The sequence below is a fragment of the Aethalodelphis obliquidens genome, unplaced genomic scaffold, assembly GCF_003676395.1.
Source record: "Aethalodelphis obliquidens isolate GAN/ISIS:26980383/991018 unplaced genomic scaffold, ASM367639v1 scaffold3, whole genome shotgun sequence".
Lineage (NCBI taxonomy): Eukaryota > Metazoa > Chordata > Mammalia > Artiodactyla > Delphinidae > Aethalodelphis > Aethalodelphis obliquidens.
The window spans coordinates 29,987,365-30,004,594 of NW_020837947.1; the positions used below are offsets into that span (position 1 = coordinate 29,987,365).

Here is a 17,230-nt window from a genome sequence, read left to right on the forward strand (position 1 = left end):
AATAATAGCTAACAATAGCTACCATTTATTGAGGGCTTCATGCACCAAGCACTATGTGATGAATTCTTTAATTGTCTTACTTAGTTCTCATAAAAGCTCTGTGAAGTAATTAACTGTGTCATTATCATTGCCCTTCTACAGATGGGGAAACTGAGGCACAGGATGAATATGTAAATTGCCCCACCTTTCCTGAATAAAGTGTTTAAACTTTACTTTTTAATCAAGCAAAATAATAGTTATATATTGAAGAAAATTAAATTTATAACTTATTTATCCATCACTCTTCCATTGCATTTTCAGATTTATTAATGTGAGGCTTTGAATTTACACCTAATGTTTTATTCTTTTAAAGTGTCAAATTGACATATACATTTTTACTAGAAATACAATAAGAATATTTTTTACTTTTTTGAGGAAATACTATTCATGATAACAAAACTAATCATATTGCATGACATAAATTCAGTAACCCACAACCCTTCTCTATTGTATAGTCCTTCATTTCCACTCTGAATCACTTGATATTTTTAACATCACAAACTTATTTTAGAGAACTGAGATTCAGAGGCTACTTACTTGGTATTGCCTATAGTAAAATAGTTTTCTGATATTCCCCAAATATATGTTATTAGGTCCAGATGCATGCTCACCTAGGTATGAGCAGTGGTTTGTGTTTTTTAAAATTTTCTCCTTTTGTGGATTGGGGACTGAATTTCTGATTACAATAATATGCATTTTTTTTCTCTTAGGCTGATATTATGGATATTAATGAAATATTTAAAGATTTGGGAATGATGATTCATGAGCAAGGAGATGTAATAGGTAAGCCCTACTCATTCGATTTCATGAGGCAGAAGGAAGCTACATGCAGTTTACCTGTGGTAACTTCTCAAGCCAGGGTAGCTCCTTCCTCTCTTTCGGTCCTCCTGAAATCAAAAGTACAGTGTCTGTAATAAACAAAGCATCACCCTTGGCATTATCTAAAACAGATCTCGTTTTCGGCTCCTACTAGTGGAAATGACCAGCTTAATTTATTTAAGAAGTTCCAAATTTAATCAGGGTCTACTGCTGCTGAGATCATGGAAGGTAACATTTAACATCATTCTAGCTTATTTCCAGGATCTCTGGTTTCTGTCTTATCCCAATTTAATTCTTATCACACCAAGGACTTTGGGGAAAACATCTGTTCATAATTGTGCACACTATCTTGTCTTTTAAAGTAGAGGGAATAAGAAGCCATTTGCCTGAACATTAATTCTTATAGCTTTTTTAGTACATTAATTTAGTTGTATTACTTAGATACTGAGAATTCTTTTTGAAAAATTCTTTAAAAAAAAATCAGTGACTAAGACTTCCTTTAAGTTTTAAATGTAATTGTAATTCATTTAAGGTGTAGTTGTCAACATTGATCAGGATTCTGATCATCTTTATCATTTTGATATATGAAGATATCTGTGGGTATGCTAAAGATATATTTAATACATTTTCTGAATTTGGTTCAGTTGAAATGCTTGGACCTATAGTTTAATATAATTATTATTTGTCCATTCTTACCCTCCTCTGTAGCCCCAGTAGGGTAAATTTTCAAAAGCCATTCATTCATCCAGTAAATGTTTATTGAATGCCTACTATATCCAGGCATATATCTAGGCCTTGAGGATTCAGCTGAAATTAAACAACAGATAAAAGATCTTATAATCTAATTGGAAGAGAGAGACAATTAAAACAGAAAGAAAAGTAAGCAGATGGTGATAAGTGTTACAGGGAAAATAAGGCCAGGTCGGGGGTAGGACTGCAGGAGGTGGGGGGAATGTGCTGCTTTTCTGGGGGAGTCAGGTAAGGCCTCACTGATAGGTGACATTTTAGTGAAGACTTCACGGAAGTAAGGGAGCAGGCAAGAGAACATGTTCCAGGCAGAGGGAACCGCAGGTGCAAAGGCCTTCAGGCAGAAGCACGCCTGACATCGTGGGCCAATGGAGTCAGCAAGAGGAGGATGGAGATGATGTCAGAAGTCACAGGAGACCAGATTACATAGGCCCCTGAGCCATCGTGAGGACTGTTTTTGTATTAATGGAGGGGAAGCCACAGGAGGATTTGAGCAGAGGAGCGTTATCATTTGACTTACGTGAGCAGACTGCAAAGGGACAAGACCAAAAACAAAGCACTTAAAAGCCTATTGCAGGAATCCACGTGGGCAGCTATGTTGTCTTGGATCAGTACGGAAGCAGTGAAGTGGTGAGAAGCAGTGGGATTCTGGATATTTTTTAAATGTAGAGCCAAAAAGATCTACTGACTATCTGGATATGGATGTGAGAGAGTAAATTCAAGGGTGACTGTAAGGTTTTGGCCTGGCTCACGAAAATCATGGCGGTGCCGTTTTCTGAGATGCGGAAATCTGTCACTGGAGCTGGTTTGGATGGCTATAAATCAGTGATTTTTGGATCTGTTACGATTCAGGGGCTAGGTGTCACCCAGGTAAAGGTTTGATAGGCATTGGTACCGAGAAGATGGGGTAAAGGGTAGACGTCTGGCCTGGGGGTATAAATCTGGGCGTTATCTGTACATAGATGGTATTTAAAGCCATGAGATTAGGTGAGATCACCTAGGAGATAAGTGCAGATAGAGAAGAGGGGTGTCTGAGGACTTGTAAATATTTAGGGTGTGGTCGGCAAACTACATCCATTTGTTTATGCGTTATCTACAACAGGTTTTGTACAACAGAGGCATAGTTGAGTATTTATGACAGAAACCATATGAATGAACTGCAGAGCTTAAAGTATTTATTATCTGAGACAAAGAAGGTTTGTTGATCCCTGATTTAGAGCCTAGAGAGCCGAGGAGGAACGAACAAAAATGACCAAGAAAGAATAGCTAGTGATACAGAAGAAAACCACGTGAATGTATAGTTTTAGAATGGAGAGGAGAAAGCGTTTCAAGAGCGATGGCAGGTCAGCTCTCTCAAATGCTGCTATTCGGTTAGGTAAACTGAGGCTTTAGAATTGACTGCTGAATTTAACAATGTGTAGGGCATAGGTGACCTGAGATGAGAGCTGTGCTGGTGAAATAGTGCAGGTGAAAGCATGATAAAGTAGGCTCAAAAGACACTGGGAGGAGAGCGACTGGAGATAGCAAGTGGAGACAAGTCTTTCTAGGAGTCAAGTGAGGTCATAGCTGCCAGTGGGTGTGGCATAAATGAGGGGGTTGGGGGTTTGTTTGTGTGTTTTTAAGATGACAGCAATAGAATTGATGGGAAAGAAGTGTTGATAGTGAGAGGGAGGAAATTGCTGGCCTGAAGTCTTTGAACTAGGCAACAAGGAATGGGATAAAGTACAAGCATGGGGAGCACAGAGACTGTTGCATGTGGTGGTGGGTAGGGTCAAAGGAGATTGTGGAAGTGTCTTCGGGTTGTTCCTATTGTCTCAGTGACCTAGAAATAAGGTCACTGGTGGAGAATGACAATGCGTGACAAGGCATGAGAAGTTAGGGGAGAGAGGAGGAAGTGTGACCTAGTGTTCCAGGAACTGGGGAGATGAGGCAGGCGTGCTGTGCAGTCAAGAATTTAAAGTGGAATAAGCCATCACGGCGATTCTTCTTTGCACCCATGTTCAGCTGCGTGGGACAGGTTGGGGTTTTGTCACCTAACTGTGACCACAGTAGGAGGGAAGAGGGCTGAGGAGAAATGCAAGAAACCAGTGACAGATGACTGTGTATATGGAGTCTAGGCTAGGGAAGAGGAAAGTGAGGACGTGAAGTATGTGAGGGGCAGTGAAAAAGTGGTAGGATCACTAAAGCTGGGGTCTTAGAAGGCGAGAACTCTAAAGGTAGCAGATGGTAATCAGAGAGTGACACCTGAAATGGAGATGATAGAGAAGCTGCAGTTATTGGTAATGACAGGTTTGGGGTGTGACCATGGCTGTGGGTGGCTCGGAAAGCGCCACAGGCAAAGTCTTTGAAAAAACGTGTGTTCAAAGAATTGAGAGGCCTGGGCATTAGAGGCTCAGCAATGGGATATTGAAATCACCGATATGTAGGACAGTAGAAGCATCGAAAAGAACATCAGTGACTCAGGGGCTAAAATAGTCAAAGAATGAGAAGAAAAGACATCTGTGGATGTCTGCAGCAAGGTGGGTTGAATGAGTTGGACAGCAATAGCTCTAAAACTGAAAGTCGGCAGGGAGGAGGAGGAAACAGTGGTCACCCATCCTACAGACTGACACCTGTTCCACCCCCAGGTCAGAGGAGGGGGGGAGGAAATTGTCACCAGTTGAGAAGGCTCTGGGGACCCTCAGGGAGCCTAGGTTTCAGCACAGAAGGAGGTTGATGAGGGCCGCCCAGCAGATGACGGTTTTCAGTTGTCTATATTTACCCTAAACCAAAGTTCAGATGCCTTGCTTGCTGCTGAGTTGGCCATCACAGAATGCAGGTACTGGTGACGGTACTTTTGGGGGTTACCAGGTAGAACTGGAGTGCACTATAATGAAGATAATCAAGTTTCTTTCCTTCAAATTCTTCAGTATTGTTTGGATCACCTGAGAAGTAGTATCACTAAAAAAAAAAAATTCAGCCTTACCCATACACTATTAATATTAACCTTTGAATAGTGAACATGTTTAATCTTACCTTGAATAAAATCTGGTGATTGATACAGCTCTGTTACTAAAGCATCAGCACCCGCTTTGTGTGTGTGTTTTATTTTAAAGATAGCATAGAAGCCAATGTGGAAAATGCTGAGGTGCACGTCCAGCAAGCAAACCAGCAGCTGTCAAGGGCGGCAGACTATCAGGTAATATTAACTGTGCTGAATTGTCTTATAACTCAGACTTTTAAACGTGTGTGTGTGTGTGTGTGTGTGTGTGTGTGTGTGTAAAATCAGGTTTAAAGTGGCTGGAGATGTTAAAATTCAAAATACCATGGAAGACAGGCTAGAAATATGCCAGTCAGTTCAAACTGTGTGTATGTAGCCTGTCTGTTCTCAGGTTTGAACCAGTGTTGTGCCCACAGGGATGGGAAGTTTAGAGTCTTGAGGGGAGCAGTACACAACTCCAGTCTTTTCTGACAACTTTTGGTCTCCGATGTCATTTTGACATTTCAACCCAGAAACCTCTTTGATAGCGATTTCCTTCTGTTTCTTGCTGTTCCCTTCTACCTTTCTTTTTTGTCAATGATACTATGGACTAAAGAGGCAAAGATCCTTGTCCAGAAAGATCTCTTCAGGTCCTGTGGAAATTATATTAGCTTAGAGTGAGTGTCCTTGACCAGTGGGTATTCTGTCAGCATTCAGCAGACTCTTCACCAGGAATGAACTGATCTCTTAAGTGAATCAGGTTAGTATAGGGAATCCATAGGTATGAGTCAAATATATATAAAGGACTACAAATATTAGCACCATGAACTATTAATATATCACTTAATATGTAGACCTTTGACGTTTAACAAAGATAAGCCCAGGCTCTTTGGGAACCCCTAAATACCACCCTAGCATTTGATTTCCCTTTTAAAACTTCATTTTTTTTTTGTTGATGTAGTTGTTCATAATTATTTTCTCAGAAACTTATTACCTTCTTATAAAATTTCTAAGATATTATCACCATCCTAGGTATTTTTTAATTGCTTTTCACTTTTCTCACTGATCTTAGAAGTTCCCTTTAGTTTCAATGCCATTTTTTTCACTGGACAAATCAGTGCATATAGAGGATGCTGAGTTATACAGCCAATTGTGCTCACCGACAGAGTAACTCATGTTTACTGTCTTTGTGCATGAGATTCAGATATGCAGCTCAAGATAGCTAATGTCACCATGTCCTAGAATGTAGGTGTCATTCATGAATAGTTGAACACACACACACACACACACACACACACACACACACACACACAGAGTAATCTGTAAATACCAACAGTTATAGCTGCTCAGAGTGTTTAGCAGGATTCATCAGTGACTGGGATTCCATATAATTTCATTTTCCTTTTGGACTTCAGGGGGATATAGATATATCCCCAAGTTTTATTTTTACTCTTCCTTGTGGAAGGGAAGGCCTATAGCCACCCTGGGGAAAAGGAACACATCTTCCCAAGTTGTACCTCCAGAGCAAGAGTTGCCCCCATCCTTAATCCCACAGGCCCTGGAGGGATGAGGAAAGAGCCATGCAACACAAGGGCTAGAAAGAGAGCAGCTTCCCAATAGTCCCACTTGGCAGCCTTGATATTAAACTTACGCCTCTGCAAAATACAGTGCAGTGCTTCTAAATAGTTTGGATGGACCATGAACATAAAGGAAGGTGGAAAATGCTTTCATCACCATGGCACTCCAGGACCTCACCACCGCACGCTGGAGAGGGTGCCCCAGGAAAAAAGATACTCTAGGGGAACAGCTCTCATTGTTGATGAAGGCACGTTACACATGGGTCTGCGGTAACCAGGTGGAATCTGGGGAAAATACATGGGCATGATGAGATTGAAACTTGAACTGTTTATATGCAGAGTAATATATATGTAATATATGTAATATATGCAGAGTATATTCTGTTGAAAAATTAGATGGCCATATGGAATACTGAAAAGTATAAGTAGTTTTCAGGATAATTTCAGAGTCAGGAACATATTCTTTTTGTAAATTTTATACTACTTCTAGTTGACACAAAGTAAATTACAAATTTTTTTACTTTGTAAGAAAAAGGATTCCTGCCTGTAGCTGTGAGATATACAAGCCATTGGAGAAATATAGAAAGCTACAGCTGGGCCAGGAATGAATAATGGAGCAAAACTCTTAACGTTTATATTTTAAATGACAGTATTAGAATTTTTTTTAGCTCTTTGTGTTTTATAGTTTATTTGAATGTTGAGAGATTTTGAATGCAGTTTCCATTCATATTCAAGGATGGGAATGATTTGGGAAATTAATAAGTCTACTTTAAGAAATATTGCCAACCGTTTTTCACAGAACTAGAACAAAAAATTTCACAATTTGTATGGAAACACAAAAGACCCCGAATAGCCAAAGCAATCTTGAGAACGAAAAACGGAGCTGGAGGAATCAGGCTCCCTGACTTCAGACTATACTACAAAGCTACAGTAATCAAGACAGTATGGTACTGGCACAAAAACAGAAAGATAGATCAGTGGAACAGGATAGAAAGCCCAGAGATAAACCCACGCACATATGGTCACCTTATCTTTGATAAAGGAGGCAGGAATGTACAGTGGAGAAAGGACAGCCTCTTCAATAAGTGGTGCTGGGAAAACTGGACAGGTACATATCCAGTATGTATGAGATTAGATCACTCCCTGACACCATACACAAAAATAAGCTCAAAATGGATTAAAGACCTAAATGTAAGGCCAGAAACTATCAAACTCTTAGAGGAAAACATAGGCAGAACATTCTATGACATAAATCACAGCAAGATCCTTTTTGACCCACCTCCTAGAGAAATGGAAATAAAAACAAAAATAAACAAATGGGACCTAATGAAACTTCAAAGCTTTTGCACAGCAAAGGAAACCATGAACAATACCAAAAGACAACCTTCAGAATGGGAGAAAATATTTGCAAATGAAGCAACTGACAAAGGATTAATTTCCAAAATTTACAAGCAGCTCATGCAGCTCAATAACAAAAAAACAACCCAATCCAAAAATGGGCAGAAGACCTAAATAGATATTTCTCCAAAGAAGATATACAGACTGCCAACAAACACATGAAAGAATGCTCAACATCATTAATCATTAGAGAAATGCAAATCATAGCTACAATGAGATGTCATCTCACACCAGTCAGAATGGCCATCATCAAAAAATCTAGAAACAATAAATGCTGGAGAAGGTGCGGAGAAAAGGGAGCACTCTTGCACTGCTGGTGGGAATGTGAGCTGGTACAGCCACTCTGGAGAACAGTATGGAGGTTCCTTAAAAAACTACAAATAGAACTACCATATGACCCAGCAATCCCACTACTGGGCATATACCCTGAGAAAACCATAATTCAAAAAGAGTCATGTACCAAAATGTTCATTGCAGCTGTATTTACAGTAGCCCGGAGATGGAAACAACCTAAGTGCCCATCATCGGATGAATGGATAAAGAAGATGTGGCACATACATACAATGGAATATTACTCAGCCATAAAAAGAAACAAAATTGAGCTATTTGTAATGAGGTGGATAGACCTAGAGTCTGTCATACAGAGTGAAGTAAGTCAGAAAGAGAAAGACAAATACCGTATGCTAACACATATATATGGAATTTAAGGAAAAAAAATGTCATGAAGAACCTAGGGGTAAGACAGGAATAGAGACACAGACCTACTAGAGAACGGACTTGAGGATATGGGGAGGGGGAAGGGTAAGCTGTGACAAAGCGAGAGAGAGGCATGGACATATATACACTACCAAACGTAAGGTAGATAGCTAGTGGGAAGCAGCCGCATAGCACAGGGAGATCAGCTCGGTGCTTTGTGACAGCCTGGAGGGGTGGGATAGGGAGGGTGGGAGGGAGAGAGATGCAAGAGGGAAGAGATATGGGAACATATGTATATGTATAACTGATTCACTTTGTTATAAAGCAGAAACTAACACACCATTGTAAAGCAATTATACCCCAATAAAGATGTTAAAAAAAAAAAAAACGTAGCTCACAGCCTAAGCACAGTGTGATCAGTAGACAAGTCATCAGTGGAAAGGAACCATCCTTTTTTTGATAATCACTATTAGTATGACCATGGGGCAAGATATTTCCCCTTTCTCTTTCTCCATTTCCTTATTATAAAAGGAAGAGACAAAAAAAACTGTCTAAAGTTTCTCCTGGTTAAAATTCTATGAGGTTTCGATAAAGGGAATAGAGAGTAGGTGTCTGGATGAGAAGGGAAGTTTTCTTGCCACTTTAAAGAAGGGACTCATACATTCTACCTTTCGTCAGCTTTGAGTGAGGCCAGCCCCTAAATCCCCAACCATGTGGCCTTCCCTACCCCAGAGCCTCCTAGAAGGCCTCTGGCCTGGCCTGATGCCTAGGAACCAGGCATCAGGCCAGCAGGAACACGTACAACCAAAACCTCTCCCCGTCCACCCTCTTTCCTTAAAGGACTGGTGAAAGCAGATGAATCTGTGCCAGTCCTGTACTAACTCAGCTTGGACTGGGGAGCTAATTCCGCTAATAAATAAATTAGGGTAAACCATTAGGGTAATTAAATATTCTTCCTGCCTTTCGTGATGAAATTGAAAGAGATGAGTTCTAAGTTCTTCTCCTGTTGGAAAATTCTGCTTTCAAAGACCAATATTTACCTTCTGCTTTTTTTATCTTCCTTTAAGCTGTTTTTTGTTTTCACACATAGGTAAACTCTATTGCTCAAGTTATTAATTTTTATTTCTCTGTGTCATTTTTAAATTAAGCCCAACCACACATCTAGAAAAAGTACCAACAGAAGTTGAATAATTACCCCCTAAATTATACCATTAATTCAAGAAGAATATTTTTTGAAAGCATAGGGCTATATGTATTGAAAAGCAAAAAAATATAGCCCAAAATGAGGGCAATAAATTACTATTGATTTTACTCTAGAAGTGAACCGAATGATCTTCACTTGCTATAGAGGTGCTCCACTACATCTGTAAACGTGTTTTTGTTTTTTCACATCTGCAGCGCAAATCCAGGAAAACCCTGTGCATCATCATTTTTATCCTTGTTATCGGAGTCGTAATTATCGGTCTCATCATATGGGGAGTGAAAGGCTAAGATTATAAAGGAGCACAATATTGCACTACATTATGTAAATTATGTAGGAAGATTCCTTTAATCATGGTAGGTTTTTTTAATTGTTATTATTTTAAAGCTGTTGCTTAAAGGATGGTTCCCATACTTTGTTATTTTTATTTGGGGGGAAGTTTTCTTTGGATTAAATCTGATATTTTCTAATACTGAAAGTTTTTTTAAATATCACTGCTGGCATAGCTTCCTGCTTTTCGACCTAGTAACTTAGTTTTTTGCCCACATTGTATGTGCCTTTCGTTTATAATTTATTTATCCTGTTGACTTAGTTTTTGGAATTAGTAAATTCAAAGGTGTGTGTGTGTTCTGTGTGCACCTCTCTGTCACAGTGTAACATGCACCCACGTTTGTGTTACTTCAATTACAAATCTTAAATTTAATTTTGATTTGGGCCAGCAGAGGAAGTATTGTCAATAACTTTAAAAATTAACATATATGTTTGTGTTTGGAGTTTTGTTTTTATCTAGTTCACAGCAACACAAATTGTCTATTTAACTTTTACTGTTATTTTTCTCTTAAGACCCTTGTTTATTCTGAATGAAATCAGTGAATAACTTCCTAGTATATCTCTTACTCCTGATGTGTATATAGTAAGCATTTGCTGTAGATTGGCTAGTAAAATACTAAGGATAGATTGTTTTTATATGGGTTCTGTTTAAGTCTCACGTTCGTTTGCAGGGGATTGTGTGGTCACTATAAATGTTTAATGTGATTTGGAGGAAGAGTATGACAGATCAATACCTATTGTGTTAGAATTCTAAAGATCCCAACTTGTATTCGGCTGTGTATTTCCACAGCTGTTATGATGGAAAATTAATTACCTTCTCTTATGTCCTGTAGAATAATAAAGATTACTTTTGGGAAGTAACTTTCCCACAGTTACCGTTTTTGAGCACCTAACACTTAAAATTCTGTTTCCCTTCATACCATTTTGTACCATCCTTCATTAGAAAGGGAATTGGATGTTCGCCACTTAACTCACTTGCCTTTTTTAATCAATGTTGTTTTAATGCACTAATCTGAATACTGTAAAGAAGATTATCTTAGTTTATAGTTTGTATTTTATAGTGTTCTTATATAGCAGTTTGATAGTGAAGGCAATGTTTTACATGGCAAGCTATGAGACTTCAAATGGGAACAAATGAAATATTAAGTAAGTAAATTGTATCTTTGCAACCAAAATAAAGATGATTTTAAAAAGTGTCTGGATAGTTTTATTTCAGGAGAACTCTGCTTCCGTGGGACTTGATACTTACTTCACACTTTTGCCACTGCAGTCTCAACAGAGGAGATGTAACCACCTGGCCACCATTCTGCATCTTGCTGGAGTACTGGCGTACTCAAAAGTTTTTATTTTGGCAATCTTAAAAGGTTTTGCCGCTAATAGGTAGAAGCTGCTTTGCTTGTCATCAAAACTCAGTTTTTTCCACAAAAGAGTAGTCTTGATTAGAAAAAATAAAATGAAAAACAATACAGTAGCCAATTTTTTTTAAGTTCTTAACAAAGGTTTTCTTTAGGTGAGTTTTAGAATCTCTTTGAAAGAGTGATGCTTACTTTCATGACTGTCAACATATCTGAATCTGTCTGAGTTGAACTGAGTCTCAAACTGAAGAACTTTCCTTATCAAGTGACACATATTATTCATTTTAGTGTGTTCTGAAGACATACTTGAACAACGCAGACTGAGATTAACCAGCCTCTTTGCTTAAACTGAATGACATTGTGGCATGAAGGGTTAAGCTGTTGTACTAGCCATTAAATATTAAGAAAATGTTCTGGTTTTGCACAATGATTAGTGGTAGAAAAATAAGTGGTGCCGTTTCAACATAATGCAGCTTGTTTTACTAGGCGTGGGATCAACCCTAAAAAAATACAGATATGGACACAGATGGAGCTTGGTCTGAGACAACAAACCATGGAGGCAGCCTCTGGAGTCAGGAGCACTGAGTACACTGGGTGCCCGGCAGCTGTATCTGTGTCGCTCACTGAGAACACTGCACCTGGAAGACGTTGCCACTGGGTCCTTCTTCAGGGTCTTCACTGCTTTTGTTAAAAAATAGTAAAATCGGGCTTCCCTGGTGGCGCAGTGGTTGAGAGTCCGCCTGCCGATGCAGGGGACACGGGTTTGTGCCCCGGTCCGGGAGGATCCCACGTGCCACGGAGCGGCTGGGCCCGTGAGCCATGGCCGCTGGGCCTGCGCGTCCGGAGCCTGTGCTCTGCAATGGGAGAGGCCACAACAGTGAGAGGCCCGCGTACCGAAAAGAAAAAGTAAAATCTTGCACACAAAAAATCATGTTTTGAATACCGATCTAGACAAATTTATAATGAAAAATGACTTTTGAAAATTTGTTCCACAAAAATTAATCTGTGGTTTGAGCAAGGAAAATGCAGAGTAGTTTCTCTAGTTGGTGTGATTTTCATTTGTTTCTTCATGTAGAAAAAGGAATGTCACAATAAAAAAAGCTATATAAAGGAAAAGAAGGTCATTGTCCGCCGTAATAATGAAGAGCAATTCACAAGGGTAACTTATTCAGCATTTATTTTTTGAAAAGCAAAACTATTTTTTACACATGATCAGGTTACTACAATAAAAATTAAATTTCAGAAGGAGATGAGAGTTGTTTGGGTAAGTTATGAGTTAAATGACATTTTTAGTTCATTTAAATATGATGAAAATTTCTCATTAGTGGGAAAGAACATCATTAGGCATCCTTTCCTGGAAAAAAAAATTGCGTATTTTCATAATTCACTTAGGAAAACAAAAAACTGACCTCTGGCTCCCAGACCTCTTCGGTACACCATAAGATTTGAGCAGCTTGACCTTGTATTTCTCAGCAAGAAAATATAGCAAGATTGGCACCCACAGGAGCCTGAAAGTGTTACACTGGACCACTTCCTTGACAGAATACATCACATTTCTGCTTAACGACTGTCCAGACATAGTTCATCAATCAGTGAAGAGAAAACCATTTCCCCCACTTTTTTAGGAATCTGTGTCCTCAAAATACTGTCACACAGGAAATAAAGAAATTGCCTGATGTAAACCTGCAGGTTCATCTTTCTTCATTTCATCTGCGTTTAACAAAGTCAGTAGACTCAGTGAAGCATTATCTCTTTCACTAAGTTAAGACATGTAGGAAACCTGTTTTTCTCTTAATGCTAAATTCAAGTATTTTAACCTTTCTATTTGGGTTCAGTCAGGAAAACAACCACCTGATGATGTAAGCATAAAGTGTTTCAATGTGGGGAGTCAGAAGCTTCCACCGAGCGTCAGAAGGGCAGGCGAGGGAAGGTGCATCTGCAGTACCACCCTGGGCGGATCTCAGGAGCTGGCCCAGGAGGCCGTGAGAATCTGGAAGCATCCAGGAAGCTCCCGTCACCTCAGCCTGCAGCACCGACGCAGTGAGTCTCAAGGAACTGTCACCAGCTGTCTAGGCTGTTGACAGCACCAAAGCAGGTGACCTGTGAGAGATCTTGGAAGCTGCTGCGATGCCCGTGTCTGCGGGCCTGTGCACACTTCTGCCTGGATGGCCTCCAAGGGCGGGTGGCCTCTCCCTTCTCTGCCTCCTCCATCCCCTGGAAATGCTTCTCTTTGGGCCACACTGACTTAGAACTAGAAAGCAAAGGAGGTTCTGGAAAGTGTAGTTTCTGGCTCCCCTGCAGTGCAAAGAACACTACAGAAGGAGGGGACAGTGATGTTGAGGTGACAGCAGACAGCCCATCACAATGGTGAAACGCTGATAGATGGAAAGGGCACAAACAAGGTGAAGCAGAAAGCCTCACAGAATTCTCTTCCATTAGGGGTTCTTTGGTGGGGAAAAAAAATAACACTGATTTTAAATGGTAAACAAGCCCATTTTCCCAACCAGAACAAAGTCTCTGTATTATATATACTCTGGGACCCCAGCACCTAGCTGTTTCCTTCCTCTGTCCTTCCCTAGTTGCCCAATAAATATTTGTGTACTTAATTTGGCATTTATTTTGTGCCAGGCTGCCACATGCCCGGGCACAGAGGATATTAGAGTGAACCAAAAGAATGTGGTCCCTGCCCTCAAGGAGCTTACATTTTGGTATTAAGCATGTAAAAAACACTTGATGTTAGGAGGAAAATGGTGGGTGGGAGAGGAAGGAGGTAAGGGAAAAACTGAATGAGGATGAATCCACCTACACCTGGGGACTGCTCATTCTTAAGGACTGGCTTCCTGTTTATCCTATTACCTCATTACCAAGTAAGTGAATTTCATTCTCTTTTCTCAGTTAACAGACTACTAGAAAAGTGATAGTTTTCTAAAAAGTAGCTACTAATTTGAAAGTTGATCTGTATGTATTGTCTCCAGGAAACAACTTTCCATCTTTTGGTGGCAGCATCTGGATTCAGAGCTAGGGCGTCCTGATAGGACTGACATTTATAGGAATTTTGCAAAATTATTACTCCCAATAGAGGGAAGAGCACTGGAAAGAGGAAAGAGCTAAGGGAATTTTGGAATCCATGTTTCTTCAGAATGTTCTCAAAGCCAATGCATTATGCATGTTCCTAGTAAAATGTCCCTTAAAACATTTTTAATTTAACCCTGCCCTATCCCTTGGCAATTTTTATTTTTTTTCCTGTGGTATCAAAATGGAATAAAGAACACCCTCAATGGCTCACATTAACCCATTTTCTCATAATTTAAATACTGTTTCAATTGGTCAATTTTAATCCTTTGTTTTCGCAATCCTTTGGTTAACATGAAAATCATGAATATTAGGAAACCTTATTTTTCTCCAAATAATTCTAATTTTAAAAGCAGAAGTAGAACTAAACGACACACTAAATAGATTTTTATAGACCCTGTTGCTTCTGGCAGGTTTTTAAGAGGTTGGTCATTTAATTACTCAGAGTGGGATTCTTGTAGGTTTTGTGTAGTGATGGCATTCCTGCTTAAAATGTAAGTGGTGGAAGGCAAAACCAGATTTCCTGTGCAGTCGTTACATGCATAACACCCTTACTTGTTTTAGAGGGAGTCTGCTAGAACTGAACTGAGTCTTTAAATAAACTTGAAAGGACATTAATTCCCACTTTGGCAAACCCAAAGTACAAATTTTTAAGTGTTTACTGTAAGTACCGTTAGACGGTAGTTACTAACTCCAAAATCTCTTAGCATTGGTGGAAACTTAGAAATGCAGTTGTTTACCCTCAACAAAGATTTACTGATACTAGTTTCAGTTGCTAGTGAGTGCCTTCTGGAAGTTTCATATCAACTGTTAAATGGTACATCTGAAATGCTAAAGTCAAACCAGGATCAAAGAAACCAAGTTTACATCTCTAGAAACTAGAGATTTAGCCCAGGAGTAAGATACAAGCTTTTAGTAACTTGCATAGCTGAAGACCTAATCATGAAAAGCTTTCATGAGTAGTTAATTAACTGAGAAAATAAGACATACTGTAGTAAGGACAGATAAGGAGATAGAAAATATGAATGACAGGTGATGAGACCTGAAGGATTGAATGAGAAGATCTAATACGTGTCTAATCAGAGTCCCAAAGATGGAGAATAGAAAAAAATGGAAGAGATAGATGACTGCTGAAAAATTTCCAGAACTAATCAGAAACGTGAATCCACATATACAAGAAATAACACGTATATCAAGCAAGATGAGTAAAAGGAAACTGAAGAACAACAAAGACAAAGAGATCTTAAAAGCAGCCAGAATAACTAAATATCCACATGCAAAGGAATGACAGATTTTGACAGTCGAATTTTCAGTGCCAAAAATTGAAGCCAAAAGACAGTAGAATAACATCTTCAAGGTGCTAAGTGACAATAACTGTCAATCTAGAATGAGTGCCCAGTGAAATTATCTTTCAAGAACAAAGGCAAAATAAAGACATTTAGTTTTGTTTTTTTTAAAAGGAGAATTTGTGACCAATAAACTTTCATTTAAAGAATAAGGATGAATTTAGAGTAGAGAAAAATAACTAGAAGGAAGGTCTGAGATGCAAGAAGGAATGACGTGCTAAGAAGGAAAACGTTAAAGAATGTTTTTATAACCTCTAATTAGGGAAAATTTTCTTAGAAACAACTTTTTATTTAAAACCTCTTTGGAAATAGCACTGTTAACTTTAAAAAACCCTCAAGGCCAGTCACCTAATCATCAATGTCTAGTTAAAGTCTAAAACTCCACTCTACAGTAGATGGTGTTCTATCTTAGGGTCCCTTCCTAAAAACAAGAGCGTGGCGTCAAATGTAACTAATTTTTCTTTTTCCAAACCAACTTAGAGGAGTTTTTCTTTAAATATTAAGAGAGAAGGATGATTTCTAACATATGTAATATTCATCAGTTTTTCATTGAGTCATATTGAAAATAGAAATTACATTGTCAGTACGTGTTAGTTGCCTACCCAGAAGCCATGCAACTCTTGCCAATTCTTACTGGTCTCAGACTTTCCTTTGGAATATTTTTTCTCCTCTCTTGGGTAGCAGCCACATGCTTTGGGTGGAATTGACTCCAACCTAACTCCAGAGATGGTGGGCACTACTTTAGATAAATCAGCCCATCCCATTCCTTTTGCCTTAGTGATTGGTTCAGGGAAGGGCAGAAACCCAGTCTAAACAATCAGCTCAAGGATTCCTCTCCTCCAAACTATAATCCAGTCTGGATACCATGTGGGTTGTGGTGCACTGGATATGAAGCTGGACACTAGTGCAACATTTTAATACTATGAGGGATGATACAGCTTCAAGACAAGGATGTGAAGTTGGGTAGAGTCGTTCATTTATTCAATAAGAATTTGCTGAGTGCTTAATAAATACTGGGCCCTAGGAAAAGCAAATCTTATTTAGCAAATTCTGACATTGGGGACAGTGAAATTGTTTATAGCTTCCACAACAATTAGAAACATCTCTTAAAACTTCATCCTTGTATCTAGGAAGACTTTTGCTTTTCCAGTCAGGAATTTTAGTTCCAGAAAAAGAACAAGACAATGAAAACATTGTATGAAAGGTTTCTTTCAAACTTTTCTCAATCAACAGTTTCTACCCCAATCATCATGATGCTGAGAGGATTCAGAAACACAAGTGACTCTGTGTTCAGGCCAAGTACTTGGCCTCAGGAAGATGAATGATCAGACCTACTCACCATATGATTATAAGGGTCAGGTAGTTTAAAAAGAAATTACAATCTGAATTGAACCATGGATGAACAGTGTTGCTATTGAGCTTCAAATCCTAGCTAATAAGCGTAACCTTGTAAAGAGAGGTTAGTGTTTGGGCAACTGCATGTTCTTGCAGAAGAGCAAAGCTTTTGCAATATAAATAGTTGTGAGTGTACTAGCTTTCATCTTTGATGCCTTAACCCTCTGTGTTTAGAGTTTTTGTATCCAGGGCTGGAATGAGAATTTTAGAAGCTCCAAATACTAAAAAGATTGTGATGACAGCCCCATATGTAATTCAAAAGAGAATTTATTTTTTCAGAAGGTCATAAGACACCT

The 17,230-nt window shown here is 39.0% G+C and overlaps 1 protein-coding gene across 3 annotated transcripts in view; it reads left to right on the forward strand.

Moving 5' to 3' along the window:
• STX7 (syntaxin 7) overlaps positions 1-14,403 on the forward strand; it is a 52,593-nt gene extending 38,190 nt beyond the window's left edge. For 2 of the 3 annotated variants that reach the window (XM_027086197.1, XM_027086201.1), the window contains exons 8-10: positions 750-822; positions 4,701-4,783; positions 12,957-14,403. In XM_027086197.1, coding sequence (XP_026941998.1) covers positions 750-822; positions 4,701-4,783; positions 12,957-13,202 — 402 coding nt within the window. In that variant the 3' untranslated portion in view covers positions 13,203-14,403. Of the gene's footprint in view, positions 1-749; positions 823-4,700; positions 4,784-9,633; positions 10,963-12,956 lie in introns of those variants that run through there. The other variant, XM_027086208.1, reaches the window with a different exon arrangement.
• Positions 14,404-17,230: the final 2,827 nt, after the last annotated feature.